Consider the following 20,920-nt stretch of genomic DNA (forward strand, 5'->3'; position numbering starts at 1 on the left):
GACGTGCGTTCTCCCACGTGGTGCTCTTGGCCCTCTTCTGCCTGTGAGAAACTGCAGCTGCATCCAGCAGTCCCTTTCCTGACATGGTCACGAACCCCGCTGTGATAATCCCTCCTTCTTCCAGCTCTCCCTCTGCCAGGCTTCCCGCTTTCCTTGTTATACAGGCCTGCGTGAACCTCACCTGCCTGAAACCAAAGGCCCACCCCAGCCAGAGGCCACGCCCATCCCAACAGCAGAACTCGCCCCCACGGGCCCTCCTGGGCCTCGCTGACTAGGTCTTGCCCTCCGGGTGCAGCTCAGCTTCTGGACGTGACAGAAGGAGGTGCCTCCCAAGCCTTTCTGCCTTTCCTGTCCAGCCCTCAACATTGTAATCGGGGCTCCTCAACCTGGAATGCCCTTCCCACTCCCAGCCCCAGGCGTTCACCTTGGTGGTCTGTGTTTGCTTGTGTTTCAGTATAATGGAAGGAAGGCATCTCCTAAGAAGCTTTAGGAATGGCACACGAAACCCTTCTGCCTCCATTCTGACCTGGGTGGGTGGGGATGACTAGAGGCCAGTGGGCGGCTTCCAAGAGTTCTGAACCCTCTCGTCCCTCAGCCAGCCACTGCCACGCCTCGGTCTGGGCCTCGCCCCCCCGCCATGGGGGAGGCTGTCGCTGCTGGATCTGACTTGCCCCTTTTCTCGCTCGGGCACCCCAGCTGGAGCACAGCAGGGCCATCACAGCTCACTGCAGCTTCGACCTCCTAGGCTCAAGTGATGCTCCCACCTCAGCTTCCCTGGTAGCTGAGACTGTAGGCTCGCACCACCACGCTTGGCTAACTTTTCAAATATTTTGTAGAAACGGGGTCTCGTTATATTGGCCAGGCCGGTCTTGAACTCCTGACCTCAAGCAATCCTCCAACTGCAGCCTCCCAAAGGGCTGGGATTCCAGGCCCGACACTAATTTCTGCACAAAGAGGTGTGGAGGCTCCTGGAGTAGCAGGGCAGTGGATGAGTGCGCAGACCGCATGGGCCAGAGTGGACATCTGATCACCGGCCTTCATCTGCCGCTGTTTGGCTGCCTTTAAAAAGTAAATGGACATCTTTGTTTGGACTGGCTTCCCTAACATCACATCCCAGAACTCAATCCTAGCAACTTTTTTCTGAAGACCCGGTTGTTTGGACAGCCCTTGGACCCCCACTGTCGTTCGACCTGAGTGGTGCTGGGTTCACCCCCGTCCAGCAGGGACCACCAGTGCTGCCGCTTCCCCAGGCCTCTCCCAACACAGCCCTGGTCTCTTCCCCTACCCCCACCACCCGCCACATACCTGATCCTCGGTGCCTACCTGAGAGGCAGCTGCCCCGTTCTCCTGTGTGATGGCCCCACCAGCCACAGGGCTCATCCAGTGGCTTGGACCCTGTTTCATTCACTGACGCGCCAGCTCCAGCTCTGTGAGGTCATGACCGAATTTGGGAGCAAACGTCTTTCTTAACGAGCAAACTGTGTACCTCATTTTTATTATGTACCCGGTACATATTAAGGTTTCTTGTTTATTTAAATCTCAGTAATGCCTATTTTATAGACCTGTTGTCCTCATCCTGCAGCCAAGGCGTGACCTCGCCCAGGCTGTGCAGGGGCAGGGCCAGGACTGGGATTTGAACCCAGCCTTTCTGACCTGAGTGCTCTGCTCTTCATCACCTTCTCCCTCCGCCTCGTCACCACTGAAGCGGCTTAATACATGCAGAGCTTGTAAAATCAGGTTTTCTCCGAGAGCTGTGTGTCTGCAGGTGGAATGCACTTGCACGGGGGACATTGGTGTTAAGTTTCTCTTCAGAGAATCGGTATGTCAGTATGTTCAGCTCTCTGATTTAAATCTCTGTTTTAACAAAGTTTAACTTCCTTGTAATTCAGTAAACAACCTTCTCCATCGGTTCATCAGTAGTTCACATCTGCCCCCTCCCCCCTCCATCCTGACTCATCCCGGCCACCTGGTCTCCCCTGGCTACCCGCTCTGACAAGCCTGTAACCATCCTTCCCGCCAAAACACCCACCCTGCCACTCCAGCTTGGACCCCTGCTCTTTTTAAAATAGCCATTGCGATTAGTCTAGCTGGTGCGGTCTAACCCCGGCCAATCGGGGACAACCCAGCAGCAGCGACAACCCCCGTCAGACGTGAGTACCCCTTTCCCCCTTGTCAGGTGTGCGGCGGCCACCACCGCTCCGTCCGCGTGCCCCGCACCCTTCTGTAGAAGTACGCCGCCTTGCTGAGAGGACATGTCTTCAAACGCACATGAAAATTTTACTTGTAACATTGGGAGGCACAGAGTTGTCCTGAGTCTCTCCCGTCAGAGAAAGCCAGCGACCCAGGGCCGCCCGAGGACAGCAGCCCCACACTCGGGACAGGCAGGCAGGCGCTGTGTGGCCCTGGACATTGTCACTTCACCTGCAGTTTGTCCCCAAAGCCCAGAGGTGCCGTGTTAGAGACACAGCTAGTGGGGATCTCTCTGTTCCCACCGAGATTCTGCAGACCGCAGTTGCAGCTACATCACGCTCTGGTAAACAGCGCCGCTGGCAGTGGGTCTCAGTATCCACCCTGGTTGTTGAAGCAGTATATTCTGTGCGCACATGGGAAAGCAGTCATTTAAAATGTCTCTGCTTTTTATGGGTCCGTTTTTCTTCTGCTTTCTCACTCCCCTGCCAATTGTTGGACTTGAAGTTTGTTGGAAAGGCCCTTCCTTTATTTTGATTTGTGCCTGCGCTTTGCTCCAAGGCAGGCCACTGGGGGCGTTTTTCACACCGAGGACTTGGTTGGAACAAACGGATGCCTGGCCGGTCTGTTTGTTTACAAGGCAGCCCTGCAGCCTCCTGAGCTGGCCGGCTCCTGTATGTGATTTGGTTTTGCTTCCTCTGGCACCAGGCCTTCCTCCAGGCAGGTGCTTGGGCAGGCTGGTGGGACTGATGGGTCGCCTTGCTGGGGACACGTAGTCACTGTGGCATTGCCAGCAGACTGTTCTCTCTGGAAGAGGAACGCTTGGTGCCTGGTTGCATTCACCGTGTTCTGTTGCGCAGCAGAGCTGTCTCAGACGTCGACGGCTTCAGATTCCCTCCAGACAGCTCCCGGTGGACAGGCAGGGCTGTTTGGCCTGTCCCGTGGGCTGCGGTGCGGAATCCTGAATAAGCCCTCTTCTTGGGCTACCAGAAAGGACAGGCTGAGTCAGGCTTCAATGTCAACCATCACTCCGGATTTTTCTGTTTCTTCACTGAAAGAAGCACTAACCATTGTGCTGATTAGAAATAGCTCAAGTTTTTAAGAGGCTCCTATCCTGTGGGTGCAACTGGAGGGCGCTGTGACCTCCTGAGAAAGCAGGGCCTCTGGGAGTCTGCACGCCAGCTGGTCCCGTCTCTACCCCGCTGAAGTTCCCAGTTCTCACAACACATGTGTGGTGGTGATGCTGGCCCTCCCGTGTGACACAGGCAGCATGGAAACGCATGGGAAAGTGCTTTGGAAGTGGAAGCCGCCACCGTAAGCTGTTAAGTATGAATTGTATCGTATTTCACAGTCCACAGAGTATTCTCCCATATGGTGTCACATTTGCTCCTGCTAATAACCCAGGACTCGCCAAAGCAGACGTAATGCGTAAAACATCACTGTGCTCCTGATAAGGCACCAGATGCTCCGCGTGCGGCCGCCCGGGCTGCACAGCCTCATTTACAGCAGAGCCGAACCGGAGCCTGGGTCTTCTCATCGCAAATCCTGTATTCGTTTCACTATTCCGTGCTGCCTGCCTTCACCGGCATGAGCTGAAGTCATTAGGTGTTATCGCCTCACTTGATGTGCTGCCGTGCTTTACATGAGAACCAGCTTCCTGCAGGGACTTTACAGAGCCTTCGGTAGGGACAGAACCGGGGCAGCCCCGGCAAAGCTGTGTAAAGTAGCATTGGCAGTGTGCAGTCCTGCAGTGTTTGCCGAGGACTGGCTGTGTGCAGGGGACCGTGAGACGCCACAGAGAAATCACGGAGGATGCAGACAGTGTCTGTCCTCAAGTCACTCCTCCCTCCCTTTCTCCGCCCCTCGGACATGGAAGGTTTTCGGGTAATTAAGTTGCTTGCTTTAAAACGCACTTTGCTCCACGGGTCGCCTGTGTGTAGGAGCACTCTGCCAGGGTCTCCGCACCTTCCTGTCTCGGCTCCGGGGCCTGTGGCTGTCCATCCCCTGCTGTCTTGCTCTCTGCACCCTCAGGGTGTAAGTCTGGCCCCTCAGCCACCCCACGAGCCCGGCCTGGGGCTGTGTGCCCTGTGCTGGGTGAGCTTCCAGCCACTGCTTCAACCAGAAGATGGAGCACCTGTTTCCTGCCGTGGAGAAGATGGAGAGCCTTTTCTGCAGGCTTTTACTCTGACTTTCTTGTTTCCAGCCATTTTCTCTGTGCTGTTTTTCTCCTTTCTTCCTGAGACTTTCCCCTGGACTCGTTCTTAGTCTTTCTTTCTCTTTTTACCAGGTAGTGGTCTTGCTATGTTGCCCAGGCTGGTCTCAAACTCCTGGCCTCAAGCGATCGTCTTGCCTCAGCGTTAACGCAGCCCTGGGACTGCAGGTGTGCACCCCACACCCAGCCAGGCTTTTCTTTTCTTTACCTTGATTTTAGGCTTCTTGAGTTGTTTTCTTCTCAGATGCTTCAAGGGTTAGTTGAGAATGTTGACAGGTCTAACGTGCAGCAGCGGCCAGGGGGCAGTCGGCCCTGGTTCCCACCGAAGATCACGTTTATTTTCAGCTCAGAAGTGCTGGCTTATGCCCGACCCGTCGGGGGTGCAGCATTGCTGGGCATAGGGATGAAAAACACACAGCCCCCAGTTTTGGCTCTCAAGCCACATGACCCAGAAATACCCATCATGGGCAGAACCCCCAAGGGAGCCTTTGCTATCTTTTAATTTATTGCACAAGCAATATTATAATAGTAAACAATGAAATGAAAGAAAAATTACCCAGAATCCACTGCTTTTGTTATTCCATATTCTTCATACATTTCTCCATATATGCATATAATTTTGCTTATCTGGAAATTACATATATTTTGTATCATTTTCAAATTTGCAGATTACTTATTTTATATTGCTACTAATCCCAAATTTCATGTTCCATCACATTTATAGATTATTACTTAATCATTTCTTTCTTAAAAATCACAGTGCTTGCAAGGAGTTTTTCCTTATTCATCTTTGCAGTACATATAACCTTTCCTTAGCTGGGCGTGGGATGTGCACCTGTAATCTCAGCTACATGGAAAACTGAGACGGGAGGATCACTGGAGCCCAAGAGACTGAAGTTATGACGAGCTATGATTGCCCCTCTATACCCCAGCCTGCGCAACACAGCAAGACCCTATCTCTTAAAAAAAAAACAGCTCCAGTCGAAGCAATAGAACGAGACCCTGTCTTAAAAGAAAAAAGTAAGAATATTTTCTTATTTTGGACGTAGAATATATTTCCGGGAATAGGATCAGTAGGTCAAAGTGTATAGCTCTTGATATCGTTTGCCACACTTTTTTTTTCTTTCCGAGACAGACTCTCACTGTTGCCCAGGCTGGGGTGCAGGGGCGCCATCTCGGCTCACTGCATGCTCCACCTCCCAAGCTCAAGCGATCCTCCTGCCTCAGCCTCCTGAGTAGCTAGGACTACAGGTGTGCAACACTTTTGTATTTTTAGTAGAGACGGAGTTTCACCATGCTGGCCAGGCTGGTCTCGAACGCCTGACTTCATGATCCACCCTCCTCGGCCTCCCAAAGTGCTGGGATTACAGGCGTGAGCCACCGCGCCCGGCCCTGCCAAACTTCTTTACTAAAAGATTTCTCCGATTACACTGCACCAAATCACACATCTATGAGAGTGTCATTTTCAATACATTATTTTCGGAGAGAAAATATTCCTTACTTTGCATATTGTAGGGAACAGACTGTCTCCTGTGGGTCCTGGAGGTGACTGCAAGAAAGGACCAATATTACAAGGCCAGAGACAGAGCAGGCTCCACTGTGACATCTGGACCAAATCTTTTTGGTGAACCCAAGTGCTGAGTTAAGGGGGAGCGGAGGCCAGCGTGGGAGGATGGGACAGGAAAGAGCATTTGGTTTCATGTTATTTCCAAACTTACTGATAGTTTTAAATATGTGGTTGAAAACGACGAAAAACATGAGTACTGAAGCAGGACTAAGACAAAATGTCTCTGACATGTCTCGATTCCAGCCATCTGATAGACATTAGGTGTCTTTTTATGTGCTTAATGACCTTTTTTTTTTTTTTTGGAGGGGGACGGAGTCCAGCCCAGGCTGGAGTGCTGTGGCGTGATCTCAGTTCACTGTAACCCCCACCTCCTGGGTTCCAGCGATTCTCCTGCCTCAGCCTCCCAGGTAGCTGGTGTTATAGGAGCATACTACCACACCCAGCATTTTTTTTTTTTCTACTTTTAGTAGAGACTATGTCTTCTTTGGAGAAATGTCTTTTTGTAGAGACAATTTTTGCCCGTTTTTAAATTGAGTGTGTCTTTTTTCTGTGGAGTTCTTCACGTATTCCTTGTGTTAGCTCCTCAGGTGATTTGCAGGTATCTTCTTCCATTCTCTGGGCTGTCTTTCCAACTCTTGATAGTGTCCTTTGAGGTGGGAAAGTTTGTTATTTTGATGAAGTTCATTTTATCTATTTTGTTGTTGCCGTTACCTGTACTTTTAGTGTCGTATTTAAGAAGCCATTGCTTAATCCAGGGTTATAGAGTCTGATGCCTGCATTGACTTCCCACACTTTTATTGTTTCAGCTATCATGTTGAGGCCTTTGAAGCATTGTGAGCTAATTTTTGTAAACGGTGTGATGACGCCTTAAGTCAGCATACCTTGGACGTTTCGATGTATTTTTAACTTTGAGAATGCCTTCTGCAGTAATGGCAGGAGGAGATGGACTGCTGGAATGCCTCTGGAATTGTGTAAAGCGAAGGTGACTGCCAGAGACTGGAGAGGGAAGGAGCTCTCTGCTTCACAGGGTCTGCGCAGGGCGCATCCGTGGCTGGGGTTAGTTAAAATGCTATTTCCTTATGTAGCTAATTAAATTAGGAAAAGGCAAAACCTGAGTGGATTTGCATCTACTCCATAAAAGTTTGCTGTTTTAGTTTAATGATCATATAATAGCTCTGAAAAATATTGTTTTCCATGGATTAATCAGATGACCAACATTACTTTAAAACCACACAGAATCACTCTTTCTTTCTGTACCACAAGGTGCTAGGACCAGTGACTTCTCTTGGGAGCAGCTATTAGGATCCTAATGTTAATCACAGATAAAACTTGATGTCAGATACAAAATTAACCTTGTTCAGGCCATATGAAACCACCTCCCCTGATCCTACGTTCTTCCTAAGTAAACCAAATGCAATCTAGGACCTCTGAAGAAGGACAATCACAAGCTGTTTATGTGCTTGGCACCTTTTGGAATAGTCATTTACCCATCTCTTTTGAAAGCAGCAGTTAGAAAAATCACAAAGAAATAGTCTTTCTAAAGTTTTCCTTCCATTTTAATGCTGTTGTGTTCTTCTTCATCACGTTTTTCACACACCTCACAGCGTTTTCAGGGGCCCAGGCAGGAGGGTCACTTGAGACTAGGAGTTTGAGACCAGCCTGGGTAACATAGCGAGACCTAGTCTGTACCAAACTTCCCTTAAAGCATCAGCCTGGCATGGGGGCGGGGGGCGTCCGTGGTACCAGCTACTGGGTAGAAGGAGGCAGGAGGAGGCCTGGAGCCCAGGGCTTCACCACTGCGGTGAGCTGAGATCATGCCGCTGCACTCCAGCCCTCATGGCAGAGCGGGGCAAGGCCTTGTCTCTTAAAAGAATTCAGTGTTGATTCGGGATCCTGCTAGTAAAATCACGAGACTTCAGGAGAAAGAAGAACCTTGGTGCAGCCTGATGCGCGGTGCCTGCGAGTGCACTGCCCGTCGTCGTCTTGAAGGAGAAGCAGACACCTGTGTGCTGATGGGCACTGGCCGTGCTCAGACCGTGTCTTCGTGGCTCAGCACAGAACCGGGACGCACAGCTTGTGCCTGCGATAGTCGCTGGAGAAGCGCGCTGTTCCTTCACACAGAAGCACAGCCCTGGGCCGAGATGCACCCTCTGAGCCCATGGCTGTCCTCAGCCCCATCTCAGCCCCCAGCGGTCGGTCCTGCGGGACTAGGCCCACGGCGTGGAGCTCGAGTGTGCTCCCAGAAACTGCCTTTCCATTCCGCCATACGAGCTTCCTGTAGAAACACCACAGTTGTCCTTAAGGTAAATGGACGTCAGTCCCAGGACACGATCCCCATCCTCCCGTTGTCCGGTGTCTCGCAGAGGGCTCTGGCCGGGTCAGCAGGCTCTGTTTTTCCTGTGAAAGTGGGCGCCTCCGTGGCTTCTGGGAGAACTAGAGAGAGAGACTTGTTTGGCGAGGGAGCTCCTGGGCACAGCAGCACGTGGGTTTACTCGTGCCTCCGCTGTGCTTAGTGCACTGGTGTCCAAGATTCTGTCGCAGTCAGAGTTTTCCTGTGTGAACACTGAGATGTGAAATTCCGTGACGGCAGGCTGCCCCTTCCACACAGTGGGGTTCATGTGCTTGCGCGGGCGGTTGGGAGAGACCCTCTGGAGCGGGCTGGAGGCTGCTGACCTGGCGTCGAAACCGAAGTCCAGGAACACAAGCAGATCGAAGCAGCAAGTGGGCAAAGGGAAGCAGCTCTTGGCGGAGTTTCCCACGCCCACCCCATTGAGGAGTGCCTGGACAAACATGCCAAGCACGCTGAAGAGCACAGTCTGCATTTGGACATTAATTGGAATGCACTCGCTTGCCACCAGAATGCCGGGAGTGAGCTCCGTTCTTGGGGTGCTCTTTGTTAGCCCCCAGTTTTTGCTGTGGCCTCAGGCTCTGCCGGAGCCGGGGGTACCCAGGCTCCATTCCTCCACCTGACTCCATGCTGCTGCGACTCACCTGCTGTGGGAAAGGAGCTCCCTGTGGACGTTGTCCACGCCTCTGGCTGGATTTCTGCTCAGGCACCTTCGGCCAGCGGTGTTCTCATCATGACCGTCTGCTTCTATCCCATGAGTGGGCACAGACACGCGGCCCCTAAAGCAGCTGGATCCAAAGTCTGGTTCATATCAGATGACTTATTTGTTCAATGTCCCAGCCACAAGCACTTGAAATCCTGTTGTGCAATGAATCTCAGAATCGTGCTCTGGGCACTCCAGTTTCCCTAAGTGTAATTGGAGCCGTCAGTGGAGAAGAGCAGAGAGGGGGAGCTTGGGTGTTAGGAGGAAGGGGGCTAGTGAGAGACAGGGATGGACCCGAAGTCTGCTTAACTTGAAATATTGGGTTCAGAAACCACCGCAATTTAAATGCTTAGGACGACAACTGCTTAGGCAGGGGCTCGTTTCCGGCCCACATCCTGAACTTCTCTGTCCCAAAAAAGCGCTGCTGGCACCCTCTGACAGTCAGAGGCGGTCCAGGCTGGAGGGGATTGGTGGGGGACATCTCAGCATGGCTGCTGCACACGGATGCTGTCCGGCCGGAGCGGAACCGTGACCTGAGGTACACATACTTTTCACATTTTTGCTGTTTGCTATTTTTAGATTGTCTTTATTTTACATATTAGGAATTTGCACACACATCAGTTGAGTTGAAGAGTCACAGAGTAAGTTCCTTCTTAGCCTGTGGCAGGATGGCTTCAGCTGCTCCTGCCGCCCCACTGCCCCACCCCCGCCCCGGGGCCAGACTGTCCCAGCCCCTCACTCTCCCTTCTCCCTGATTTCCCTAGCTGGGTTTGAGTCAGTGCTCTCAGTTGTCAGGGGTTTATACTTGTGTGCGATTTTTTTTTTTTTAATTCAGCTTTTATTTTAAGTTCAGGGCACAAGTGCAGGTTTGTTATATAGGTACAATTGTGTCACAGGGGTTTGTTGTACAGATTCTTTAATCACCCAGACATTAAGCCTAGGGCCCAGCAGTTATTTTTCCTGATCCTCTCTGACGTCCCACCCTCCACCTTGACTTGGCTAAGATGCACCAGAATCCTGTCACCTCAGCCCCTCGTGGTCTTAGGAGGGTTCTTACACCCTGCCACTTAGCCAGCCAGGGTGAGTTTCAGAACCAGGAGAGGAAGGGAAATAACACACATCTAAACTGAGTGGGTGATATTGCGGCCCCAATCTGAGTCTCTCTCAGATCCTCCGATGACATTGCTGGGTGGCCCGAGCTAGGAGGTCGGGTGAGGACTCAGGCAGATGGAGGAGTGTGCATTTCAGTTTTTTGTTTTAATTAATTTTTTAACTGACAAGATAATTTAGAGGGACTTTTAAAACTGGCAAATAGAATCTTCAGCTTTGCCTTCAGTTCCATAATCTTAGGGTGAACTCCTGGCTGCCACCCCGAGACAGTACATCTCCCCCTCGCCACCATGCAGTTCCTGCTTCCCACAGGAGTTGGACCAGGTGCTGCTGAAAAGGAACTCAGTACAAGATTTCAAAATTTTTCCAAGGAAGAACTTCCCAAGTCTCAAATACACAGAACTTACTCAAAAAGGGCCCCTTCTCGTAGATATTTTTAAGAGTCCATTTTGCCACGCTGCTGTCTGGCGTGGGACCTCTGCAGCAGCTGAGACATGTGGCAGTTTCTTCAAGACTTGGAGTAAAACCATGCCTGAGGTCAAATCTGAATAGACTGGGCTTGGACAACCCATCTGACTAAATTTCTATCCCAGCTGTAGCTTCCAGAAACCTCCTTAGAGGGAGAGGCCTGTTGCTGTGGGAAGATGAGAAATGAATGTCTGCGTTATTCCAGCGAAGCCTCTGCACTACGCTGGAGGGTCTTTTGTATGCGTCGTCAGGTTGCAGAGGAGCTGTGAGTGTGCGTGGCTTGTCTTGGCCTGCAGCCCCATTTGGAACTCCTTCTAGCTGAGCTCTTCCCTCACTCGTACTTTGGAAGAGAGTCAGGGCTTGACTCTAGGTCGCCAGGTGTGCTTCCATTTCAGAGCTCTGCAGCGGCAACACTTTTGTCCTGGTTGTAGGGACTGACTGATTCTAAAATGTTCTGCCCGAGGCGGCCCCGGAGCCTTCAGCAGTGCTGTCCTCCAGCAAATCGCCGGGCCGTGTTTCACATCAGGTCAGCTTTTTGGGGGTTGTCGCTAAGTAGCAAGTGCTGAGCATTTGGTGCCACTGCAGCGCCCTCCTGTCCCTGTTTGTGGAGGAAGCGGCTGGTTTCTGGCTGGCCAGTGTCTGCTCCACCCCGTGGATGTGCGTGGAAATTGACACAGTGAACTCTGGGATGTAGGGGAAGGTTGGGGGTCAAGGACATGGCATCTTCGTATAGAAAGAACAAGTTGGATGACAAGAAAGATATATAATGACGGGTCATGTCAGCATTTGGTTCTTTGTAATTTAAAAGAATCACCTTTAAAAAAAAAAAGAATTGAGTTTTACGGGTTTGCCACAAGGCCATCCTATATCCCAGACAAGAATAAGTGAGGCCCTCGCAACCGCCTGTGAAAAGAAATGGTATGTTTAGTGGGAAACGCCCTCTTTCGGCCATCAGCCCTATTTTCCCTTGATCTTGGAACACCGTGGCTTCCGGGGATCTCAGCCCCAGCCGCTGCCCGATAGCTGTTCCTCAGCACTGCAGTCATGAGAGCACCGGACTGAATTAGGACTGAGCATCCCCGGCTCTGAAGGGGTCCCTGGGTGAGAGGACCAGAGTTCCGCAGGCATTTTCACGTGAGAAAGTCCAGTTCTTTGTGGCTGTCCCACTCCTGACTCAGCCTGACCTTCTTCAGGCAGCTTGGTGGTGTTCCCGTCCAAGCTCTGTCAGTAGGTGATACAAACACAATTCATGTCATTGATAGTTTCTTAGGTAAAAACAGATTAAGATTTGAATCAGGCCAAGGAGCACGGAGAATTTGAAGTTATCCCAAACAAGCTGGTGTACATGGTCTCCTCCAGGGCAAGGCACACCCCAGAGCTACTGGGGAGAGGTGAAGCTGGCTGTGTGTTGTGTGTGTGCTTCCTGTGGCTGACGGGCATGAGTGTTACCTCCGTGGAAGAGGCTTACTTTTCTAGGAAAGAGTTAGTTTTCTGCTTTTGCAAATTAGTGCCGACTCTTGGTCATCTCAAGGACAGTGGAGAAGGGAGAGGCAGGGAGCCTCCCTTTCAGTCTTGGCATTCTTCGAAAATAGAACACAGATTGCTAAAGTATAGAAAAATTAGGTGGCTTCCTGAAATGGTTTCCTCGCCTGACTCATCAATGTGGGAATGCCTGTGTTGACACTCTTCCCCTCCCTCTCTCCGTCTCTGTCCCCATCCCTTTTACTTTTCAGTATAGGACAGTTTTCAACCATTCTGTAAAACAGTTGAGAGGATAATAAAGCAAACCCTATATATGTGTATATATATATATATATATATATATATATATATATATATATTATACCATCTAAATTTTACAATTTTTGCTCTGTTTTGTTTTTATGAGTATGTTTGCTAAATTACACCATGATGCTTTACCACCCAAATACTTAATCATTTCTTTAAAAACTGACATTTTTCTTATAACCAATTTAACTGTTTTTTGTGTGTTTGTTTTGAGACAGTCGTCTCGCTCTGTTGCCAGGCTGGAGTGTGATCTCGGTTCACTGCAGCCTCCACCTTACGGATTCAAGCGATTCTTCTGCCTCAGCCTCCCAAGTAGCTAGGACTACAAGCACCACAGCAGCTATTGTTTGTACTTTTAGTAGAGACAGGGTTTCACCATGTTGGCCAGGCTGGTCTCTTGACCTCATGATCCACCTGCCTCGGCCTCCCAAAGTGCTGGGATTACAGGCGTGAGCCACCGCGCCCGGCCAACTTTTTAATGTCTTTGGAACTCAAATGGCAGAGCCCTTGCAATTAGCATTGTTCCCATGGAAGGTGTTTTCCATTGCCTCACCAGGCTCAAGCATCCAGCAGGTGCCTAAGGGGCTCCTCGATATCCAGCCAGCTCTGACAATGGGGCCATAGCCCAGAACAAGACAGATGGGATCGGTTTGTTGTGTTGGCTGGCAGAAAGCTCAGCTGAGGTGTTCATCTCTATCTGTCTTCCTAATGGAATCATTGGTTTTCCGTCTTGCTAGCTTGCTTCTGTAGCAGGGAAGGCAGTTTTGAAATAGCAAATGCCGGTACTTAATTTATGTCTTGTCCTGATTACTGGCCTAGAAGCTCCTAAATAGAGTCAGCTTTTCTGTATATTACAAAGTGCAGTTGCAAGTTAGGAAAGTCTCTTCTACTTTTTTTTCTTCTAATGATACTAAAAGCATACTTTTTATTTTATTTTTTTTTAAGAGAAAGGGTCTTACTCTGTCCCCAGGCTAGAGTGCAGTGGCACGATCATGGCTCACTGCAGCCTTAACCTTCTGTGCACAAACGGTCCTCCTGTCTTAGCCTCTCGAGTCCTCTGAGCTAGGCTGCAGGTGCTTGACCATGCCCAGCTAACTGTTAAATTATTTGTAGAGATGGAGACTCAACTGTGTGGTCCACGCTGGTGTCACACTCCTGTCCTCGAGTGATCCTCCGCCTCAGCCTCTTAGAACACTGCAACCACAGGCATGAGTCACTGCGTCCAGCACAAAAGCATACTTCTAGATTTAGTTACAAATATCACATGATTAGCACACTGATTTCATGTGGGGATGTTTGTTTATTTCTTTGGTTTGTGTGTGTGTGTGTGTTTTTAACCTGCTGGATTAAATGAAATGCTGAGAGTGATATAAATTTGCTTATTTTACCTTTTTTTTTTTTTTTTTTTTTTTTTTTTTTGAGACAGAGTTTCACTCGTGTTGCCCAGCGTGGAGTGCAGTGGCACAATCTCAGCTCACTGCAACCTCCGCCTCCTGGGTTTAAGCGATTTTCCTGCCTCAGCCTCCTGAGTAGCTGGGATTACAGGTGCCTGCCACCACGCCCAGCTAATTTTTTGTATTTTTAGTAGAGATGGGGTTTCACCATGTTGACCAGGCTGGTCTTGAAATCCTGACCTCAGGTGATCCTCCCGTCTTGACCTCCCCAAGTGCTGGGATTATAGACGTGAGCCACCGCACCCAACCTATTTTACTTTTAATTGTGTATTTATTGCCACTTTGAACCATGTTCAGAAATTCCTTTTTGAAAAAGAATATTTAAAGCCAGACACCTCCAGCAGTTTGCTGTATCTCTGCATGACTAGGTTAAAATACACAAGTCTGTGAAAGCTTCAATGACAGCTTTATCCGTGTAAATTCTAGAGCCTTCACGTGCCAGCCAAAGTGAAATAAGCCACCTACACCTTCTGTGTCCCACTCAGTACACCGAAAAGGTCTGGTCAGGATACAGAAAAGCAGCTACCAAAGACTGAAAATGAGCAGGGATAGCAGGGACTGGAGTCTGACTCAAATAAAATATAGAGATGAATCTGTAAATGTAAAACATTTTCTTTGGGAAGCAAGATTTACAGCTTAAGGTGTACATGCAGGCCACATGGTCTGCAGTATATCTGATGAACAAAGAAAAGCTTGGAGGTTTGATAAAGACAAAGAGTGTTTCCTGTTGCCCTTTGAGAAGGTTCATTGGCACTAGTAAGGTTTTCGGGAGCTGGCAAGTTCAGATTGAGCGGGTACAACTGGTCTCAGAGTCAAAGCAGGTTGTATCAGTTGCCATTAGTTAAAACTGGTTTCAGGTGACAGCAGGCGGTTTCAGCAGCCAGGCTGCCAGAGAACCACGTTCCTGGAGGAATGTTTTGTGGCCTGAGTGCTTTCCCCTGCCCCTTGACTCTGATTGAGTTGGGTATGACAAGAATGACCCAGTTTGTATGATCGGCTTTCACAGCGACAGCCGTGAAGGGGCTGTTCCCAGGGTCTCTTCCTGTCCTTTGCTATGGAACGGCACAGGGAATGCTGATGGCAAGACCTCCAGAGAAGCCACTTACGTCTTCACCACTAGAGAAGCGAGGACTCTGCATGTTGGCGAGAGCATGGGTGTGCCACACTGCAGCACATCATACGTTCACCTTCCTGCCAGGAAGCGCTCCTTGTTCAGGAGTTTTTGTAGAGTGTCTGTCCATGGCGGGAGGAGTGACTAGGCAGGGTGGGTAGTGGTGTCCTAGGGCCAGGTCCCCAGGGACACCCAAGGTTAATTGTGTATGCATGGGCCAAGTCTGAAGGTCACAGCGGAGGCCCCTTCTGTGCGGTGGGATGGGAGCGTGAAGGCTACGCTGACGCACTTTTGCGTGACACACGTCTGTGTGGATTTGGGTTTTTATAGTGACCACCGTTTCCTTTTCTGCCAAAATAAACCAGCATGATTCAGTGTTGTGTAAAAGATATGAACATGCTAAGCTATTTCAACATGGTGGGTTTTCACTTTTTTATGGTAAATACATGTGGGATTTTTTAATTAGGGGAAAACAAAGGAATTTTCATTCTCAAAAATGAAAACAGCATTCAATAGTTAATTATGTGGCACTTGACAAGGTCACTGAGCTGAACATTAATTTGTTCTTCATTGTTAAAAGAAAACTCTAGACAAATTAGATGCAACAGAGTTTAATTGAGCAAAGAACGATTCTTGACTCAGGCAGCCCCAAAACCGGAGTGGGTTCAGAGCGACTGCGGGCTGCCATGTGGCCGGATACCTGCCCTGCTTGAGTCCGGTTTGAACTCTTGGCTGCCTGTGGTAGTCTGAGATTCAGCTGCCTGTCACGAGAGCAGGTTGTAAGCTGTGTACACATCAGGTCGGGTTACAGTTCACTACGTACATGAAACCATTAGGCCAAACATAAAACATGTATGGAGGCAGCTTTAGGCCAAACTTAACGTAACACCATAAAAATCTGGAAGCCACTCGTTTGCACGCCCAGCCTGGATCAGTCATAATTCTTGCCTCATGCTGCCCACATCACTAGTCCGTATTTGGCCTCTGTTTAAGTATGTAGTTAGCTAACAGTTGTTTTTATAGCATAATGCGTTTCCGCAGACCACCACCCAACCAAAACCCAGACCTTGGTGATTACCTGTGCCCACCACACAGGGCCCTTGACACACGTGCGCTGCCGTCCCCACCCCCTGGCCACTGCCCTGAGTGCCAGGCCCACTGTCCCTTCCACGCCCTTTCTAAATGGCTACCATGGATCGTGTGCAGTCATTAAGACCATAACTTTTCTTTCAGATTTTATTTATTTATTTATTTTATTTATTTATTTTTTTTTGTTTCGCTCTTGTTACCCAGGCTGGAGTGCAATGGCGCGATCTCGGCTCACCGCAACCTCCGCCTCCTGGCTTCAGGCAATTCTCCTGCCTCAGCCTCCTGAGTGGGTGGGATTACAGGCACGCGCCACCACACCCAGCTAATTTTTTTTTTTTTTTTTTTTTTTTTTTTTTTTTTTTTTTTTTTTTTTTTAGTATTTTTAGTAGAGACGAGGTTTCACTATGTTGACCAGGACGGTCTCGATCTCTCGACCTCGTGATCCACCCGCCTCGGCCTCCCAAAGTGCTGGGATTACAGGCTTGAGCCACCGCGCCCGGCTTCTTTCAGATTTTAAATGTATTAAAAGCTTTAACGCCAAATGTGATTTTGAGGACTCTTTTAAAGAAACACTTTTGGTTGAAACGTGGACATTTTCCACTTAGCGCTGTGCTGCTAGTGTTTCTCCATATTGATGTGGTAGCTAGAGGACCTCCCTCTAACTGCCTGTAACATTCCACTCTGCGAGTACAGCACCCCGTGCACCTGCTGCTCTCTTTAGCGGACACTCGAGCTTTTCCAGCTTTTCCCCTTGTTTGTTTTGCTTTGCTTTGGTGTATTGCATTTTATCTTTGCTATTATGAACAATGATACATTGAACATTCTTTTCCATGTGTTCTTTTGAACACATGCAAGAATTGCATTGATATTGGAAAGTAGAGTTGTCAAATCATTGTGTCTGGGAAAGTTCAATTTTAAGAGATAATGGTAAGGTGTTTTCCCAGTGTCTGTACCGTTTTACACGCCTGCAGTGGTGACGGAGATGGCTTGTGAGACACGTCCTTCTCAGTACCTGGCATTGCCATTTGTGTACAATTTTGCCAACTGAGGAGGTTTAGAATGATATCTCATGTAGCCTTGACTTGCGTTTCTCTGCTACCTCGTGATGTTGAACATTTCCTCGTGTTCATGTATTTCCTCATCTTTGAAACGTCTGTTCACCCATTTTTCTATTAGATTTTTCATGCTCTTATGTATTTGTGTCTAGGTTTTTAATCCTGGTTATGATAGATATTGCCCCCACCTTTGTGCTTTTCATTTTAAGACAACTACAGATGTTACCAAGGTTATGTGTCATCGTGACTTCATAGATCCCCTTCAGCATCTCTTGGATTTTTCTCCCCTCTAACTTTAGCTTGTCATCTGAAAGTGTCTTCCTCATGAGTCTTTTTGTGACAAGTCTTCTGAGGCCATATGTGCCTCTCAGAGTATTTTTATCATGCTCACACATTTGAATGACAGTTTGGCTGGATACAAAATTCGAGGTTTTAACTTCTTTTCTTCAATAAATTAAAAACACCAGCTGGGTGTGGTAGCTCACACCTGTAATCACAGCACTGTGGGAGGCTGAGGCGGGAGGATCACCTGAGATCAGGAGTTGAAGGCCAGCCTAACCAACATGGCAAAACCCCATCTTTACCAAAAATACAAAATTAGCCGTGCGTGACAGCAAGCACCTGTAATCCCAGCTACTCAGGAGGCTGAGGGAGGAAAATCATTTGAGCCCAGGAGATGGAGGTTGCTGTGAGCTGAGATCACACCCTGCACTCCATCCTGAGTGACAGAGTGAGACTCCGTCTCACAAATAAATAAATAAATAAATACGCTACTCCATTGTCTTCCTGCATCCTGTGTTAGTCTGATTCTTGGTTCTTTGAATGTGATCCATTCTTTCTTTCTAGAAGCTTTGTATGTATTTTCATCATCTTTAATATTCTTAAACTACATGGTAAATTACCGAATTTCTGATGTTTTTTGTCTGTATAATGTATCATAATACCTCACAGAATGTTGTGAGGATTAAAAAAATAAAAGGTATGAAAGACACAGAACACTGACTGCCAATAAGCACTAAATATCAGCTGTGCTATAATTGTGTTCAGTTTTGTGGATGTTTTGAGCCGTTTTTATTACTTCAACCTTTGCCTGCTCTTTGACCTTTCCTTGCTCAGTAACACTGTCATGTAGGTGAATGAAAGAAATCGCACAAAATGTGAAACCAGTTGGTAGCAATTCCGGTATAAAGAGAATTTGCATTATTGTCTAAAGTGAAGTGTGCGTTTTATCACTGACTGATTTATCTATCCATGCGACTCTTATTCATGTAACCGTACTATAATAAAGTTGTGTGACGTTCCCATTTTAATTTTTTATTTAAGGGAACATTATATTTTCAGTGGCTTTATAATCTTATTTCCAAGTCAATAATTAAGGTATTTTTATAATTTGAAAGCCTCTGTCTACTAATTCCCAAATCTGGCCAACTATGAAACTGTTTTTATTAACTGTTTTTTCTCTTGATTTTAGATTGTATACTCTCTGTTGTGGATGAGACATTGTAGACACTCTAGATTCTGTTACTTTCTTTCGGGCCGTGACACTGATCTTGTAGAGGCTTGATTATAGGACTAGGCTCTTTGAGCTTTGATCTGATTCTAGGGTGTCGTTGGTGATCCCGCTGGGGTGTCCATGGCATGCCTCAGATGTGATCAGGCCCTGTACTCTGGCTGGACTGGACCTCCTCTGTCTTCACTGTGGCCAGCAGATGTCAAAATCTCTACTCTGCACGTTCAGCCTTCCTGCTGTCCGCCACGCGGATCCTGGGACTATTATCCTGTGTGCACGCCCTTCAGGAGCCAGCCTCTGACTTGGGGAAGGTTAACATGTGGGTTTTGGCTCTCGTCTTCCTAGAGCTTTTGCCTGCAGTGTCCTGGCAGCCCTGAACCTGGCCTCGGCCCAGAAAGGTGGCTGTCTTTTAGTTGCGTGCTCTCCCCCATGTGCCGCGTGAGTGAGCAGCACCCTTGGGAAAAGCCAGATGAAGGAGATTCATGCAGTTATTCTCGTTCTCTAAGGGTCACAGCCCTTCCAGTTCCTGCCTGCATTTGTTTGTTGATCAGAATCTTCAAATGGCTTTTTAATATTTTGTCCAGAGCTTATCATTTATTGGCAAAAGGGTTAGTCTGAGGTAAGTGATTCCGTCATTACTGGACTCCAGAAATCCCAATCAATAAGTCCATTATGGATAAAAAGACAAAGCAGCATGGTTTGCATAGGACTCGGCTTCAAAAATGCATTTCCTGTAGATGATTTTTATCCACGGAGAAATTCTAGTTTACCTGGGAGCACTGCAGGAGATGCACGTGTCTGTGCTGGTGCTGAGGTGTCTGCATGGCCCAGGAGAGCATCTGCAAATGAAGCCAACAGAGGAGACCCCTCTGAGTGGCACCGACGGGCTCAGGGAAGCATCAGGGCCACACAGGGCACTTGATGCTGGAGGAAAGCGCTGCTGTCTAGCTTCAGGCAAACATGGGCCCCACTTTATTTTCTTGGCTCTTTGAATGATAAAACACTGACTACTGCAGCCACAACCAAGAATATAACCTCCTCTCTGCTGGTAGAGCTAGGTATTGCTTCTTGAGACAGTGAGTGTGGCTGGCAGCTGTGCACGGGGTTCAGGACGGCCAGCTCAGCCTCCCCTCACCCTGCAGGGCTGCAGCCGTGACTGTCTTCACACCCTCGGCTCGTTATCTTCCTGCTTCTGGATCTCTTGGGTTCTCTGTGCCTTTCCCATTTCCGACCCACTGCTACAGGTGGCCTCCCGGGCCCCGCTATAGAGGAATCACTTCCACTTCTCCACCGGAATATGCCTGACCCTTGCCCTGTGCCCTCCCTGGGCCAGTGGCCTTCTCCAGGCTTCTTCCATCTCCTGCTTTCAACCACCAGTCCCTGAGTGCGTTTTGGAGATGTGCGCACCTGCTTTGCACCTGCCATTCTGTTTCTATGGAATTAAACATTTTGCATTTCTCCTCCTGACCTTTTTACTCTGCTGCCTTGATTCTGCCCCACGGTGTGGCAGCCGCCCTGATGGGAGGAGAGATGGTTTCCTCCCTCCTGTTGGTGCCGCATTGGAGAAAGCCTGTCTGGCTCCTCACGCACTCCTAAGGGTGGATTCGCCTCAGACTTGAAGCCAGCTCTGACCTGTAGGATTCTACGATTGTGGAAATGATAGAATTGAATTTGCATTTCTTCTGTGTGTCCTGAGGCTACTCATTTATTCCTCCAGCAGTCTCCCCAGCTCACTTCCTTCAGAAGGAAAGAGCTGTCCAGTCCACCCAGCAGCTCGTTTGGAGACTGCGCTGTATTAAGCATCTCGGCGCTCCTCTCCAGAGACCGGGCTTCACGTGGCTGCAAACGGCTTCTCTCCTTTCTCCTGACAACTCAGTGGCAGCTCTGTAGTCTCGCGCCTTGACAGGATGGCAATGAGATTTTCTTTGCAAATCTAAAAGCTGCCAGAATTAGGGAAATCTGAGTGTCCTGGTTCACCATGGCAGCCCCTGTCCCGCCTTTAACTCTTTCCTTTTTCTGCAGGCCTGTTGAATTTCCTGGGTGACGATTGCATTCGCGCTGTTCACATTCTTTTCTTTCTCTGCAGGTTTTGCATGCAGAAATGTGTCAGTCTGGTGCCTGGCGTCACACTGGATTTGATAGAAAAGTAAGTAAGACGTTTAAGCTCTGTGGCTCTCTGGACCTGATGAGATTCTTCTCCTTTTTGAAAGCTCTTGCTTCTCAGAAGCACTTTCTATCAGTGTGGGCATGTTCCCTTTCATGTGGGCATGTTCTTTTGTTCTCTGATTAAGGCTGTGTTTGTGATTGTCACACTGGGGC

At 48.8% G+C, this 20,920-nt stretch overlaps 1 protein-coding gene across 3 annotated transcripts in view; it reads left to right on the forward strand.

The window, feature by feature from the left end:
- The window catches only part of RPTOR (regulatory associated protein of MTOR complex 1), a 411,960-nt gene that overhangs the window by 228,278 nt on the left and 162,762 nt on the right, over positions 1-20,920 (forward strand). For 2 of the 3 annotated variants that reach the window (XM_039476184.2, XM_003931661.4), the window contains exon 7: positions 20,688-20,747. In XM_039476184.2, coding sequence (XP_039332118.1) covers positions 20,688-20,747 — 60 coding nt within the window. Of the gene's footprint in view, positions 1-5,023; positions 9,555-20,687; positions 20,748-20,920 lie in introns of those variants that run through there. The other variant, XM_074389042.1, reaches the window with a different exon arrangement.

This window comes from Saimiri boliviensis, chromosome 17, assembly GCF_048565385.1.
Source record: "Saimiri boliviensis isolate mSaiBol1 chromosome 17, mSaiBol1.pri, whole genome shotgun sequence".
In the NCBI taxonomy this organism is placed as follows: domain Eukaryota; kingdom Metazoa; phylum Chordata; class Mammalia; order Primates; family Cebidae; genus Saimiri; species Saimiri boliviensis.